Source organism: Excalfactoria chinensis, chromosome 3 (assembly GCF_039878825.1).
Source record: "Excalfactoria chinensis isolate bCotChi1 chromosome 3, bCotChi1.hap2, whole genome shotgun sequence".
NCBI classification, from domain to species: domain Eukaryota; kingdom Metazoa; phylum Chordata; class Aves; order Galliformes; family Phasianidae; genus Excalfactoria; species Excalfactoria chinensis.
Genome location: NC_092827.1, coordinates 49,990,686 through 50,003,740, shown reverse-complemented (window position 1 = coordinate 50,003,740; position 13,055 = coordinate 49,990,686). Strand labels below are relative to the sequence as shown.

The following is a 13,055-nucleotide window of genomic DNA, read 5'->3' as shown; positions in this document are numbered from 1 at the left end:
GTTTTCCTGAGAGGCAAATGAATTTCTAAACAAAATGATAGTAGAAAAAAGTGGCTTCCAATAACAATTTATTTTGCATCTTGGATACCCATTTATATCAAAAGCCGATAGATTGTTCTCCTTTTAGAGGAAGGAAGTAAAATCAAGAAAAAGACTTGGGGATTTATTGAATTCAATCATGTCCTACCAACTAGAAAGTCTTGACATCTGACACCATGACAATACTAGATGAAGCTTTCTGGGCTTAGATGCATTAATAATTTAGCACAATTGATCCTGGCATTTCTGTTCTAGCTGATTACTGTATTATTTACGCTTCTTTATGTTTTGGGTTTCAACTCCTTCCTTTCCCCCTGTGAGCTGTAGACTGCAATTTGCTTTGCATTATTCTGCCTTTTGTACCACAATTGCCTAAGAAATGAAAACAAATGAAAGGAAATAAACATAAAAGCCACAAAGACCTAGCTTATGATTATTTTAGAATTCAATATCTAATCCTATCAGGTATTCTGGGCAATCTGCAGCAGACAATGTCACCAAAAAAAATCTCATCCCAATCTATAGTTTTCCACACTAGAATACTTTTTAAAGCCCAATAGATTTTTTGAAGTTTGTCCATACTGACTGTAGGCTTATTACAGTCTTCATGCCTAGAATCAAAGAAATATTGACTTTTTAAAGCCAGCAAACAGGTTACACAGCTAATTATAAAAGAATAGGCAAAAGAAATAAAATGCTATTGTTAAGTTAAACAAAACATTCTTACCATTCTGTTTGCACAGACTCAACACAAAACTTTCAGCTGCACTCCTGATTTTTACTAGCATTCAGAGAAAAAACAATGGATGCACATACGAATGCTTAAAAGTATATGGGAGTTGAGAAACATGATGTACTACAATATTTTCAATCTAACAAAGCCTGTTATACAGACATCTTTTGCTTTAATTTTTGATATAGTCTGGCTTCATGAAGAACTCATGCTGAATAGAATCATCCTGTAGAACTAGTTCACATGACAACTGTAAAATTACATTTGATACAAGAAACTGCTCAATCTTAACAAAATCTGTTAGTAAGCCAATGGTGTTTTGGAGCAGATGTGATTTAAAGCTTCTGCTGTTTTGTTTACAGTCTGAAAAATGGCAGCAGTAAGAACTGTCCAAAACCAGCCAAAAGAGTTGGAGGACACTTGTCTAATTCATATATGGATACCGGGTACTGATTAAAGTGTTCAGAGACCTGAATTCTAAGCCATCTTCTGCCTAAAAGTTGAACTAACCTATGACTGCTGACCAAAAGCAGTGCTCTAACCATGTGAAAGGGGTGAGTTATATCTTCACCATCATGGTTAAACTCAGGCTTTAGGAAATAAAGGTACATATTTGCAAACGATAGAAAACACAGAGAACCTTCCTGTAACCAAAGATGGATGTTTCTACATGGAGTCTCATGTGGTCTACATACTCTATATTGTGCTTATTAGCTATTCAGACTAACTGTAGGAGGCTTCTTCTCAGCATACAAGTTAGCTAATTATTTTTTTTTGCAGAGATATCAAAGGATATCAGGCAGAGCATATACATATTGTAAGATTTTTGAAACATCATGGACACTCCCATACTGCCTTTAAAATAACAGGTTTTTTCAAACCACTTCACTGAGATTGGCACCTAATTTTTAATTAATTTATACTCTCTTTTCAGTGCTCTGGTCAAATAGTATCAGAGTGTAACTCAACACTTTCAGACCAATTTATAAAAATATTTTAGCATTTAATATAAACATACAGGTTGCTTGTTAAAAAAAGTACTGACAAAAAAAACCAACGATGCTTTTAGACATATAACAACATAATTAGAGATGATAGAATAAGTAAATTTTTCAGTAACTACAAGCTTCAACAGGCCACTTGTTCTCACAATTGCTCTAATCCTTAGTTCAGTAGGTTATTACAAAGCAGGCAGGAAGATAAACTATTTTATGATCCTTACTAAAGCCTTAATACTAGCCACTTTAAATTTGTTCTCCCCAATTATCCGCTAGATTCTAGAAATCAAATTCTACCAGATTACTTCCAAATTGCATTCTGCTTCAAAAATGGCTTTTAGTTAGAAGCATTATATAGTCAGGTATGGAAAATAACTGGTTCCTCCCCCCAAATAATTATCTGTATTCGTACAAAATGGTTTATGTTGTCCTATTAGCAAGTATATTTAGGAGAATGAAAGAATACAAGTGATGTCAAAATAATCTACACTCTAGTCTCCCTTTTACTTAAAATATTTACTGCATCATCTATAACTGCTTGTTATTTATAATCTCTCTTTGGAGATAAAAAAAATTGGTTTCATATAGTCCATGAAAAAGGATGCTGAAGGCTGCACATTCAGAATATCCCACTTAAAACCCTTTTCTTTTTTCTTTTTAAACCAGAAGAAGCATTTTGAGAGAGATGTAAAACAAGCAGATAGTGTACATATGGCAAGCAATCCTGCAGAGGCTTATGCACAATATGCCGACTTTATATTAAAAGAAACATTTAAAATAAGGATTTTGAGATATATTTGAAAACTGGAAAATGCAGATCGGTTACCATTTTGTAACTCAATTCTATTTTCAGGAGTACCATTTAAGAGCAGTAATTTTAACAATAAAAAGGACAAGTGGTTTTCTGTGACACAAGGTTTGTGAATTACAGTAGAAATGTATATCTCGTTTCAAGATTTCCTAAATCATTTTCTACTTTTTCTACGACAAAAATTCTTAAAGAAGCTTGCCTGCTCTGTGACACCAAATATCATACTACATTAAAGCTAGCAATCAGTCTCAGGAAAGAGTGTTTTCATCAGGTTTCAGCTGCTTGGTTCTAACCAACTGCAGCTGTTTAAGGAAATGTTTGAGTTTACAAATAAGGACATGCAAAATTCCATTCCCATTGTATCATATGGATTAAGCAGGTCTTTATGACTCCCATTTACATGATGCAACTTGACAGCTAAGATGTACTGTGGTAATTTCTGATTGCTTTCAGTATTAGTGTAGTATCAAAAATTCATATAGTTTCATTATTAAGGAAATTGTTTCAATCATACAGAGATGTTTGATAGTAACCACAAAGGACCTCCAAATTACACTGTAAAAATATCTTCCATGTTCATATACTTCATGCACATTCTTATCATTATTCTGCTCACTGAAAAGAAGCAGGATGAAATTCTGTCTAGAAAAGTACCACTTCTTATCACAAGGTAAGTTCACTAGGCATAGAAAATTTTATAGAAAGACTCTCCCTTGACCAATGAAACAGCCCTGACTACCTTTAACAAATTATTGCCTTGAACAGGATGCCCAATTCTTTGGAATGATTCTATTTGGTTTTCACATGCTCACTTACCTTCTGTCATGTTGATTTGCGGCCAGAAGGAAGAAAATAAATAAATAAGAGGTTGAATTGCTTGAAGAGAATACAGTGGGAAAAGTGCTTGTGCTAGTGTTAGTACTTTAGATACATTTTTACTATAGTCAACATTAAAAGAGATGGAAAGTTGTTTGTCTTTCTTCACATTTATAATTCATCCAGACCTTAGTCTGATTCTCCAGAGAGAAAAAATAAAAGAGAGTTTTTTCTGAGGGTATCATTTATTATAGCAGGAAGCCTAAAAGACCAGCAGTCAGACCACTAAGGCACTCATGACTTTAGAAAGCAAATGTTTGTCATAAAATGGCAAAGCAAGAATACCTGTTTGTGTATGCACAAACATATAGACTTTGATAAATATATGCACTAGAACTAGTGTGGAGCTCACGATAGGATCTTCTGAATTCTAGGGCAAAGTACTCCCCTCAGAAATCTCTTGCTAAACATTAAAGTTTTGTAACACACCCCCACAACATCTGATACGCAACTTGCATCTTTTGAATAGCAGATGAAGAAATGAGTTTTCAGAGCTGAAGACAAAGTGGGAAAAGTGGGAAGAGAACAGGACAAGATGAAATACATGCCAGATAATTCATTCAATAATTAATAATAATAATAATAATAGTAATGATAAAGACTACTTTAATACTTGACATCAGAAACACAAAATAGGCTGAAGGTCAAAAATAACTTAGTTTTTTCTGTATATTTTTTTACATCAGAAGGACACTCCATATGCCTTATTCCTTCCTGCTTGAAATTTTGCTGGTCAGACAGCTATCCATCTTTATCTCAGTTCCACTCCCATTCAAAGCCTTTTATTTTATCTATTTATTTATTTATTTATTTATTTTCCCAATAAATCAAACTAGTGTTGAGGCAAGTACCATCTGCACTTACTTTGTTGCCCAAATAAGAACTGGGTGCACTCCAATAATAAGTTTGTGGCAGTACTTTACGTGCAGACACGTTGTTGATGCTAAGCTGCTGACGCCCACCAATACTCTTTTGCTTAGGAGTAACTCGGATGAGACCAGATAAGCCAACTAGGTACCAACCATTCGTATCTTCTATCTATGATGGCAGAAAACAAAACAAAACAAAGCATAATACGATCAGAATTAACACATCAATCATTTCAATTGTCACCATCCCTCATTCTTTCATTTTATTAAAAATGAATAGGTATATAAATATAATTCAAGGTAGCTTAAGAACAAAAGACATAATAGGGTAAACAACAACAACAATTTCTCTTATTTTTGCAGCTGGGAATTAGAACTCATGAGTAGTTTGTCTGAAGTAAATATTGTGTGTTTTATATCATCTAAAGGGAGGTAGAAGTTCAATTTTACAACAACATATGTATATTTTATATATATATATATGTATACGATTCCTCAGAATTTATTAAATGAGTTTACGATAAGCAATATCAGTCACAACAGAGTACAGAAGATGACCTGTGTCATGGTTTTGCAATTTTGTAATTTTGCTATCAGTATTCCACATCATAACATCATGATAAAGCATGGATAATTTTGACGAATGTGCTGCTCACAAAAGAAGACTGAATGTCCCAGAGAACATCACGGTCAGTCATATGACACGGACTCTATATAATCTCACTTCAGTGCTGGACTCGCTGTCTTGGATCCTGCCAGCCATGGGGGACTATGTGGAAGCATTCCAGCCGTTTCGCCTAGAGTTACAGTAGGTCTCTCGGTTTCGGGACTCACTCTCTCCTATTTTACTTGATTCGTTAGCCTTAATTCCAATTATATTGTATTATATTGTGTTATTCTGTATTCCGATATAGTATTTAGTAAATAAGTGTGCCTCCTTAGATCGTTGCCACTGTATTTATTTTCCTTTTCTCTTTTTCCCTTTTCCTTTTGGGATAGCGGCCCTGCAGACCATCTATTCCCCTGTCATGGGTGCAGGTAGATTTTCAGTTAACCCATGACAACCTGACAAATGAATTGACATTTTCAGATTGTTATAGACAATATAATTCATACTAATTTGAAATTCTGAAGTGTTACAATTTACAACTTTAAATATACAGGTTTTTTAGAAAACCTAAAAAAAAAAAAAAAAAAAACAACTGGCAAGCAACAAAACTTTTGCATCAGCAGAGATGAAAACACCAATCATAAAAGAATGGCATCTGGAACCTGGATATCAGCAGAACAATTTACTAGTTTAGCTGTGGGCTAGAAATTTTTCTAGATGCTGGCACATAGATGAACACACTAGGCATATGATATTATTTTCAGATTTTTAACATACTGTGCAGCCAAGACCAGAAGCTACCAGATCTGAAACATAATTCCCAAACTAGATCTACAGATATGAATATGTAGCATACATCTGTTACAGTGGAAATGGTGTGTTAGTTTTGAGAACTAACATAGAATTTAGAGTATACTTGATGCTGAGTATGAATAAGAAGATCATTTTTATCTCACTTTCCCATATTTTCCTAGGGATGCACTATACAAATGAAATACATTCAAAATACCCCCTGTAAGTTAGCCCTTTTCCTTATAGAAGCTAAATGTTGTACATTCAGTGTTTCAAAATTCTTAATTATTTCAGGTCTAGAAATCTAATAATGACCTATAAAAAAGGCTTGCTCTGTCAATACGTTACATTTAATTACATACTGATTATACAAGCACATTCCAGGACAGAAGCACATGGCTTTGTTTGTGATACTTATAAGTTCTTTTGCACTTCTCCCTCTTCAGTCACACATTTTTCAGAACTTTGTCAAATGAAGAAAATAAAAAGTTTTAAAGCATTTTCTTCATGATAAACGACAGAATGTATAGGGCATAAAAAAAGATACATAGTGTTATACAGAAAGATGCACTCCCGTGCCAACAGAAAGTGAGAACCCACAAAAACACAGAATCAGTGACATATACTGATAGAGCAGGAATTTTCTTACATTTCTGTATGTAAAGTGAGAGCTTGTGCAGACATTTGTTTTCCCGGAGCAGAAACATTCCTCACAGCCTTTGGGATTATTTTGCTGCAGATTGAAGAAGCCTGATTTGCAATGATCACAGTTTTCTCCTTCAACATGTTCCTGAAAATGCACATTATAAAATTACTTCAGTTGTCATGGGTTAGAATTTGAGATACCCAGCTTCATACTCTCTTTTGCTTTAATGCAGAGCTACAAAGATATTTATAGAAATTACTGTTTTCATTTGTAAATATTAGAATTAGATCCTCTAATTCATTTCTCTATTTCAGACCTTTCTGAAGTGTTCAGTGTGTACAGAGTGGGAAGTGGAAAACAAACAAACAAACAAAAAAAAAACCCACAAGAGGGCCAAAAAGTAGACATACTTGTCTAAGTGAAAAGCTGTCCTATTTTGCAGTCACAAGAATGATGTCAGTGAGTAAAACTTGGATAACTCTTTTCAGTAGATATGAAGTTCATTGAATAATAGATGCATAAAGTAGGAAAAGAAATCTAACCTATTCTTCTGGCACTGAAGCAATGTTTCTACAGACTAATTTGTTTCTCAGTCTGGTTTTTAGTTCATTTTAAACTGATACTACAAAACTTTGACCATATACCTTCAGAAAGCTTTCTGTGTCAATCTATGATAAAACACTTGCCCCTCACCTTTTTGTATGTCAGTTTACTCTGAATAACGTGGTAGAGATAACAGTCTAATGTTCACTTACATTTGGTGCTTACCCTAAGAACCTTTTTCAGCAGTCAATTTCCTTAACAAGAAAACTATCAGTAAATTTCAGAGCTCATTATATATAATTGAAAGATGTGATTAAAAGAGGGGAAGCATTTTTCTTAAGACCTGCTATTAACTTGTTCAGGCATCCCTCTTTAGTCTTCATATGGAGCATAGCTAATCTGATGATTTCAGTGTCCTTTTGACCATAATCTGCTTTGACTTGAGTTCTAACATTTCTAGTGAAAATAAATGTGTATGTATCAGTATATAAGCTGTCTGAAAAGGGTATTTTTTTTTTACTATATGCACTTAAAAGGAGATTACAGTAATCAAAAAGGAGGTAAAGGATAACCAAAGAGGAAAAAAAGTGTGTACAGAGCGTGTATGCTTTGGGATAGAAACTAAAACTCTATTTCTTATTTACTCATGTTAGACTGATTTTATCAACAAGTCAGTTTGGTATTACACCAATAAAGTCATAAAAATAAGAACAATTAAACACTATTTATCTTTTAATTAGCGTATGACATTTTAACCATTGTTTCAATTCAGAATGTAATAATTTCTGACCTTCTAGACTTAATAGTCAATTAATTAGAATTGTAATATGGTTAGATTTTAGTTTTGACAGAAAGCATGTGACTGTTATATAAAGTGAGGATAAGGTTAACTCCCTGATTAGATTTCAGTGCTGCTCAGCTGCCACACCAGAGTGTGTACAGCATGAACTGATGGAGTCAAGTACTTCTTGTACATTCTTGTACTTCGGGATATATTGTAAATATTTTAGGATTCACATTTATTTCTAATCCTGTTAATTAAATCTGGTAAAGAAACTTTCACAAGTATGACACACAATTACCAAAACTAAACCATAAATTGTCCTTTGGTCATATTCATGCATTTGGTCATATTCATGTAAAGCCTTTTTTGTATTGTATTTTGTAAGAGGTAGATGCAATTGTTTTTCTTTTAAGTGCTTTTTTTTAATTTATTTATCAATGTATAATTTTCTGGAGGTACATAGAAATAAACAGAAGAAAAAAACATTTTTAAATTCGGTTCTTAGAAATTAAGGACTTCATTGTACAGAAAGGATGACTAAAAGAAGATAACAAAACAAACAAACAAAAAAACAAACAAAAAAAACCCCAAACAACCAGAAAGCTAAATATATTAGAAATTTCTATCAAACCATTCCAAGGCAAGAACTAGTGCCCTTTGTAAGGAATTAAAACAGAGAGTGTTATGGCCAAAATGCTGTTTTAAGACACCAACTGTTCAAAGGATTTTCTCATTTGAGGTCATATTTCAGGGTAGTTTTAGACCCCATAACACTTCAAACGTATAGATCCTGGACATATGAGAATTCAAAGCAAATAATTCACAGATTTCTTAATTGTCCCTGCTAAGACATGCAACAGGCTACTCGATATCTATTTGAATTACAATGAGCTCAGGTGACACAGAACAATCCAAGGCTTCACAGGACCAAGAACAACAGTTCTACGAGTACTGACTGCCCCAGATATTCATGCACATAGGTAGGACAGTGGAATATCACTATATGATAGAAGACCATTGATTGTAATCTTTCAGTATCATTAACATCATCCTATGGCTCACAAGAATTTGATATCCATACCTTGCAGACACAGAGACCTACACAAGGATCAATATTCACGCTGCCTTCCACCGAGCAGTTGCAGGGCAGGCAGTCAGGATACCCTGTATAACCCAAGGCGCATCTATCACAGTGCTCTCCTCCATAGCCAGTCTTGCAGTGACAGAAACCAGGCAACATATCTATGGGAAGAGAGAAAAAAAAACATGACATACTTTTGATTTATTATTACTATTATTGGATTTGTTCATTAGAGTGCTTATAGCAACACTGTTTGTAGGCGTGATATATACATTCTGGTATGTAGGTGTAACAAACTCTGGCTAAGACCTACACTGATTCAACTCAATATCCTGTCTGAGAGCTGACTATAGTTATTTAAATTTTGAGCTTCCCACAATCTGTATATTAAAGATCTACTAAACTGTAACTTGTCCCTAAGCCCTTGCATCTAGCAGATCCAAAAATCCCCTCTTCCATTAATTTGCCTGACTACCTTTGAATATGCTTTTGCTTCCTGAATCCATAAAGTTCTCTAGCAGTAAGTTCTGCATTTAGCCATGTGTAGTGTGAAATTAAACACTGATATACACTAAATCTGTATTTGTTGCCCTTTAAATGTCATACCATAGTAAACAGCAAATAACTGTAGCTTTCTCACTATCTCCATGTAATCTGTGAATTCAGTATAACTCTATCCTACCCCACACAACAATTTTATTTTGTATGTCAAAAAATTCTATGCCTATTTAATATCTTTTCAAAAAGAAACTGGTCTAAATAGGTGAAAATTCCTATTACTTCTCCATTTCAATTTCTAATAAATTATTCAAGAAGGTATAGTGAGGACTTACAAATGACATGATTTTTTTCAGTTTTTCTTTTAAAACATTAGTAATATTTTTTAAGGCTCTGTTGACCTTTTACTATAGCTGAGCCAGCACTGAGCTGATACTTCCAAGGCACAGTCCAAGGTAACTGCAAGAACTGTTTCACAATTGCTAATGTCTTCTTCAAAAATTACTGCAGTCAATGTACAAGTAGAATTACATTTTTCTCTGCTTAACTTTTCATTTAATTGCTACAGAATTTCATCAGTTATTTTATTACCCATCCACTGACTATCTTAAGATCCCTGAACATTTTGCAGCTCTTTCATTTTACTGTGCTGAAAGATTTTGTACTTGCAAACTTTGTCACCTTCCTACTCGTCCCCTTTCCAGGTTAAATATGAATATTCTCAGCAGTTCATGCTGATCATCACTGTGAAAATGGTCCATTTATTCTCTTAACCAAGTACTCATCTGTAACAGAATCCTTCTTCCTCTTTCTATTCTACTTTTCTTGTGGTATTTGCTGAAGAATCTTGACAAATCATTCTGAACATTAAAGTAATTCATTAGTCAAATTAACCTTGGCTTCTTCAAACAGATTCATAAGGAATACTGCCCTCCATGAGAAGAAATAAAAAATAAAACACCTGATCTTGAGTTTTGCTCATTTTAGCTGCAGATTGTTAAAAATATAAATCTTTATTTTAGTTCTACTGATTTTCTTGATACAGAAACTAGATCTCAGGATTTAATTTCCTGGAATTCTCTACCTTTCTTTTACAAACTGGATAAACTGTTAATAACTATATAAGATTAATTTGGATCTTATAAAATACTATAAACTACATATACGATACTTCAGCAACTTCTTTTTTAACTACCTCCTGGTGCCACGTATATGCCATGCCATACATTTTGAATGCTTTTCTATTATTATTCACTTGTCATCTTGCTCTAAGATTGACACATCTGTTTGAGACACTTCTTCCAACTTGCCTCATGTTTCCATGAAAAAAAAATGGGAAATCCCCTGAGCTCTTCTATTCATAGTGACAAAGAATACATCCAGCTTTTTTGGTATTTATTTCTTTATTTCTCCTGTTATAAACTGAATACATCCAAATCATTTTGAACTACTAAATTTCAGTGTCCAGTCATCACTGAGATTTTGATTTATCTAAAGAAGTACTCAGCAACATTTAAATATTTCCATATTACTTTTTATAATGTTTTAACACGTGGCTAAAATTATAACCTTACAAACCAGTCAAGATTTATGTCCTTTTCTGTTATCCTCTGTTGAATATAACTTCTGCTTTTTTTCAAGGAACTTCTTTTTGGAATCTAAATATATATATATATATTTTCTTTCCTAGCTTAATTATGTCACTTGAATTGAATTAGAAGAATGTATCTTCCTTGAGCACCTAACATCCAGACTATAAACTCCATGCTTACCATTTGTTGAATTGTTTATTTTGATTTAGCTTCTAAATAAAATTCCTTGTTTTAGATAAATTGGATTTCAGGGAGGCCTTTCCAATCCTACAAGGATTTTGAATTTGCTGGCTCTATAAGAAAAATGTTTTAAAACAGTTCCATATGAGTAAATCCAGATTGCATTTATTTATTTATTTTAACGGTTTCTCTAACTAAAAGCTTGAAGAAGTAATTACCTACAGGATTTTAAAATTATGTTATCTGTACTGAAATTCAGTTTATCTTGCTGCTTCTTTGATATCCCATAGCACATCATAGATAGACCACTTCTTGATCTATCCTGCTTATATATAGAAATTCTGTGCCTTAAGACTTTTTTTTTTTTTTTTTTTTCACAGAGAATCAGAGAATCAAAGGGGTTGGAAGGGACCTCCAGAGATCACAGAATCACAGAATCACAGAATTGTAGGGGTTGGAAGGGACCTCTAGAGATCATCGAGTCCAACCACCCTGCCAAAGCAGGTTCCCTACACCACGTTGCACAGGTAGGCGTCCAGGCGGGTCTTGAATATCTCCAGAGAAGGAGACTCCACCACCTCCCTGGGCATCCTTTTCCAGTGCTCCGTCACCCTCACTGTAAAGAAGTTCTTGCGCACATTCGTGTGGAACTTCCTATGCTGAAGTTTCAGCCCATTACCCCTAGTCCTGTCCCCACGCACTACTGAAAAGAGACCAGCATTGCCACTATGGCTCCCACAACTCAGGTATTTATAAACCTGGATCAAATTCCGGATCTGATGCTCTTCAACATCTTTATCAATGACTTCGACTGTGGGACTGTATACCCTCAGTAAGTTTGCTGATGACACCAAGCTAAGAGGTATGGTTGTCACAATAAAAGGAACAGATACCACCCAAAGGGACTCAAACAGTCTTGAAAGTGGGCCCATGAGAACCAAATGAAATTAAATGAGGCCAAATGCAAGATGTTGCAGCCTAGAGGGTCAATTGTATCCTGGGCTGCATCAAAAGAGTGGCAGCCAGAAGGGAGAGGGAGGTGACTGTCCTCCTCTACTCTGTCCTTGTCTCCATCTGGACTACTGTGTCCAGGCCCGTGGCTCCCAGCACAAGAAAAAGGTGAAGCTTTTGGAGTGAGTCTAGCAGAGGGCCACAGAGATGATCAGAGGGCTGGAGCATCTTTTCTATGGAGAAAAGTTGATAGAGTTGGGCATGTTTAGCTTGGAGAAGGCTCTGGGGAAACCTCATTATTGTGATCTTCCAATACTAGAAAGAAGCTTACAAGCAGGAGGACTGACTTTTTACACAGGTAGATAGTGACAGGAGAAGGGGGAATGGATTTAATCTGAAAGAGGGGAGATTTAGGTCAGAAGTTAGGAAGAAATTCTTCACTCAGAGTGGTGAGTCACTAGAACATGTTGCCCAGAGAAGTTGTGCATGTGCCATACCTGGAGGCCTTCAAAGACAAGCCTGATGGGCTGCTGGACAGTTTGATCTAGTGGTTGTCAACCCAGCACATGGCAAGGGAGTTTGAACTAGATGATCTTTGGGATTCCTTCCAGCCCAAGCCATTTCTTGATTCTATGTCTCAGATTTAATAATCGTGCTGTGTATCCCATTTGAGAAGCAAAAGACACAGGCAAGTTTGCCTTTTTATAAATGATCCTGCCTAATTGGAAGTATAATGCATCCTTTCTTAGATTTCACAACTCAAGTCTCAGCAAATTCAAAATCAATAACATGTTTCAGCATGGAATAAAACTCCCGAATACACATTTAAATTTAAGTCTCTCTTTCATTGCCCAGTCAGTCCATTTTTTTTTTTAGTTTTTCATCAAGAACCTTCGTTTCCTCTCTTTTCTTAGCAACTGAGGAAGAGAGATAAGGACCTGAAATGCAGCTTTCACCACCCAAGAAAATTCCTTTCTTATATAGTACATACTGTAATTGGTGTCAAGCTATTAAGAAGCTTCACATGCTACAACAGAAGGAGGAAGCTGTGG

The 13,055-nt window shown here is 34.8% G+C and overlaps 1 protein-coding gene across 2 annotated transcripts in view; it reads right to left on the bottom strand.

The window, feature by feature from the left end:
- Window positions 1–13,055, bottom strand: part of LAMA2 (laminin subunit alpha 2) — a 308,934-nt gene that overhangs the window by 179,893 nt on the left and 115,986 nt on the right. For both annotated transcript variants that reach the window (XM_072332884.1, XM_072332883.1), the window contains exons 10-12: window positions 8,783–8,943; window positions 6,378–6,518; window positions 4,322–4,495 (exon numbers count right to left, since the gene is read on the bottom strand). In XM_072332884.1, the coding sequence (XP_072188985.1) occupies window positions 4,322–4,495; window positions 6,378–6,518; window positions 8,783–8,943 (476 nt within the window). The remainder of the gene's footprint in view (window positions 1–4,321; window positions 4,496–6,377; window positions 6,519–8,782; window positions 8,944–13,055) is intronic.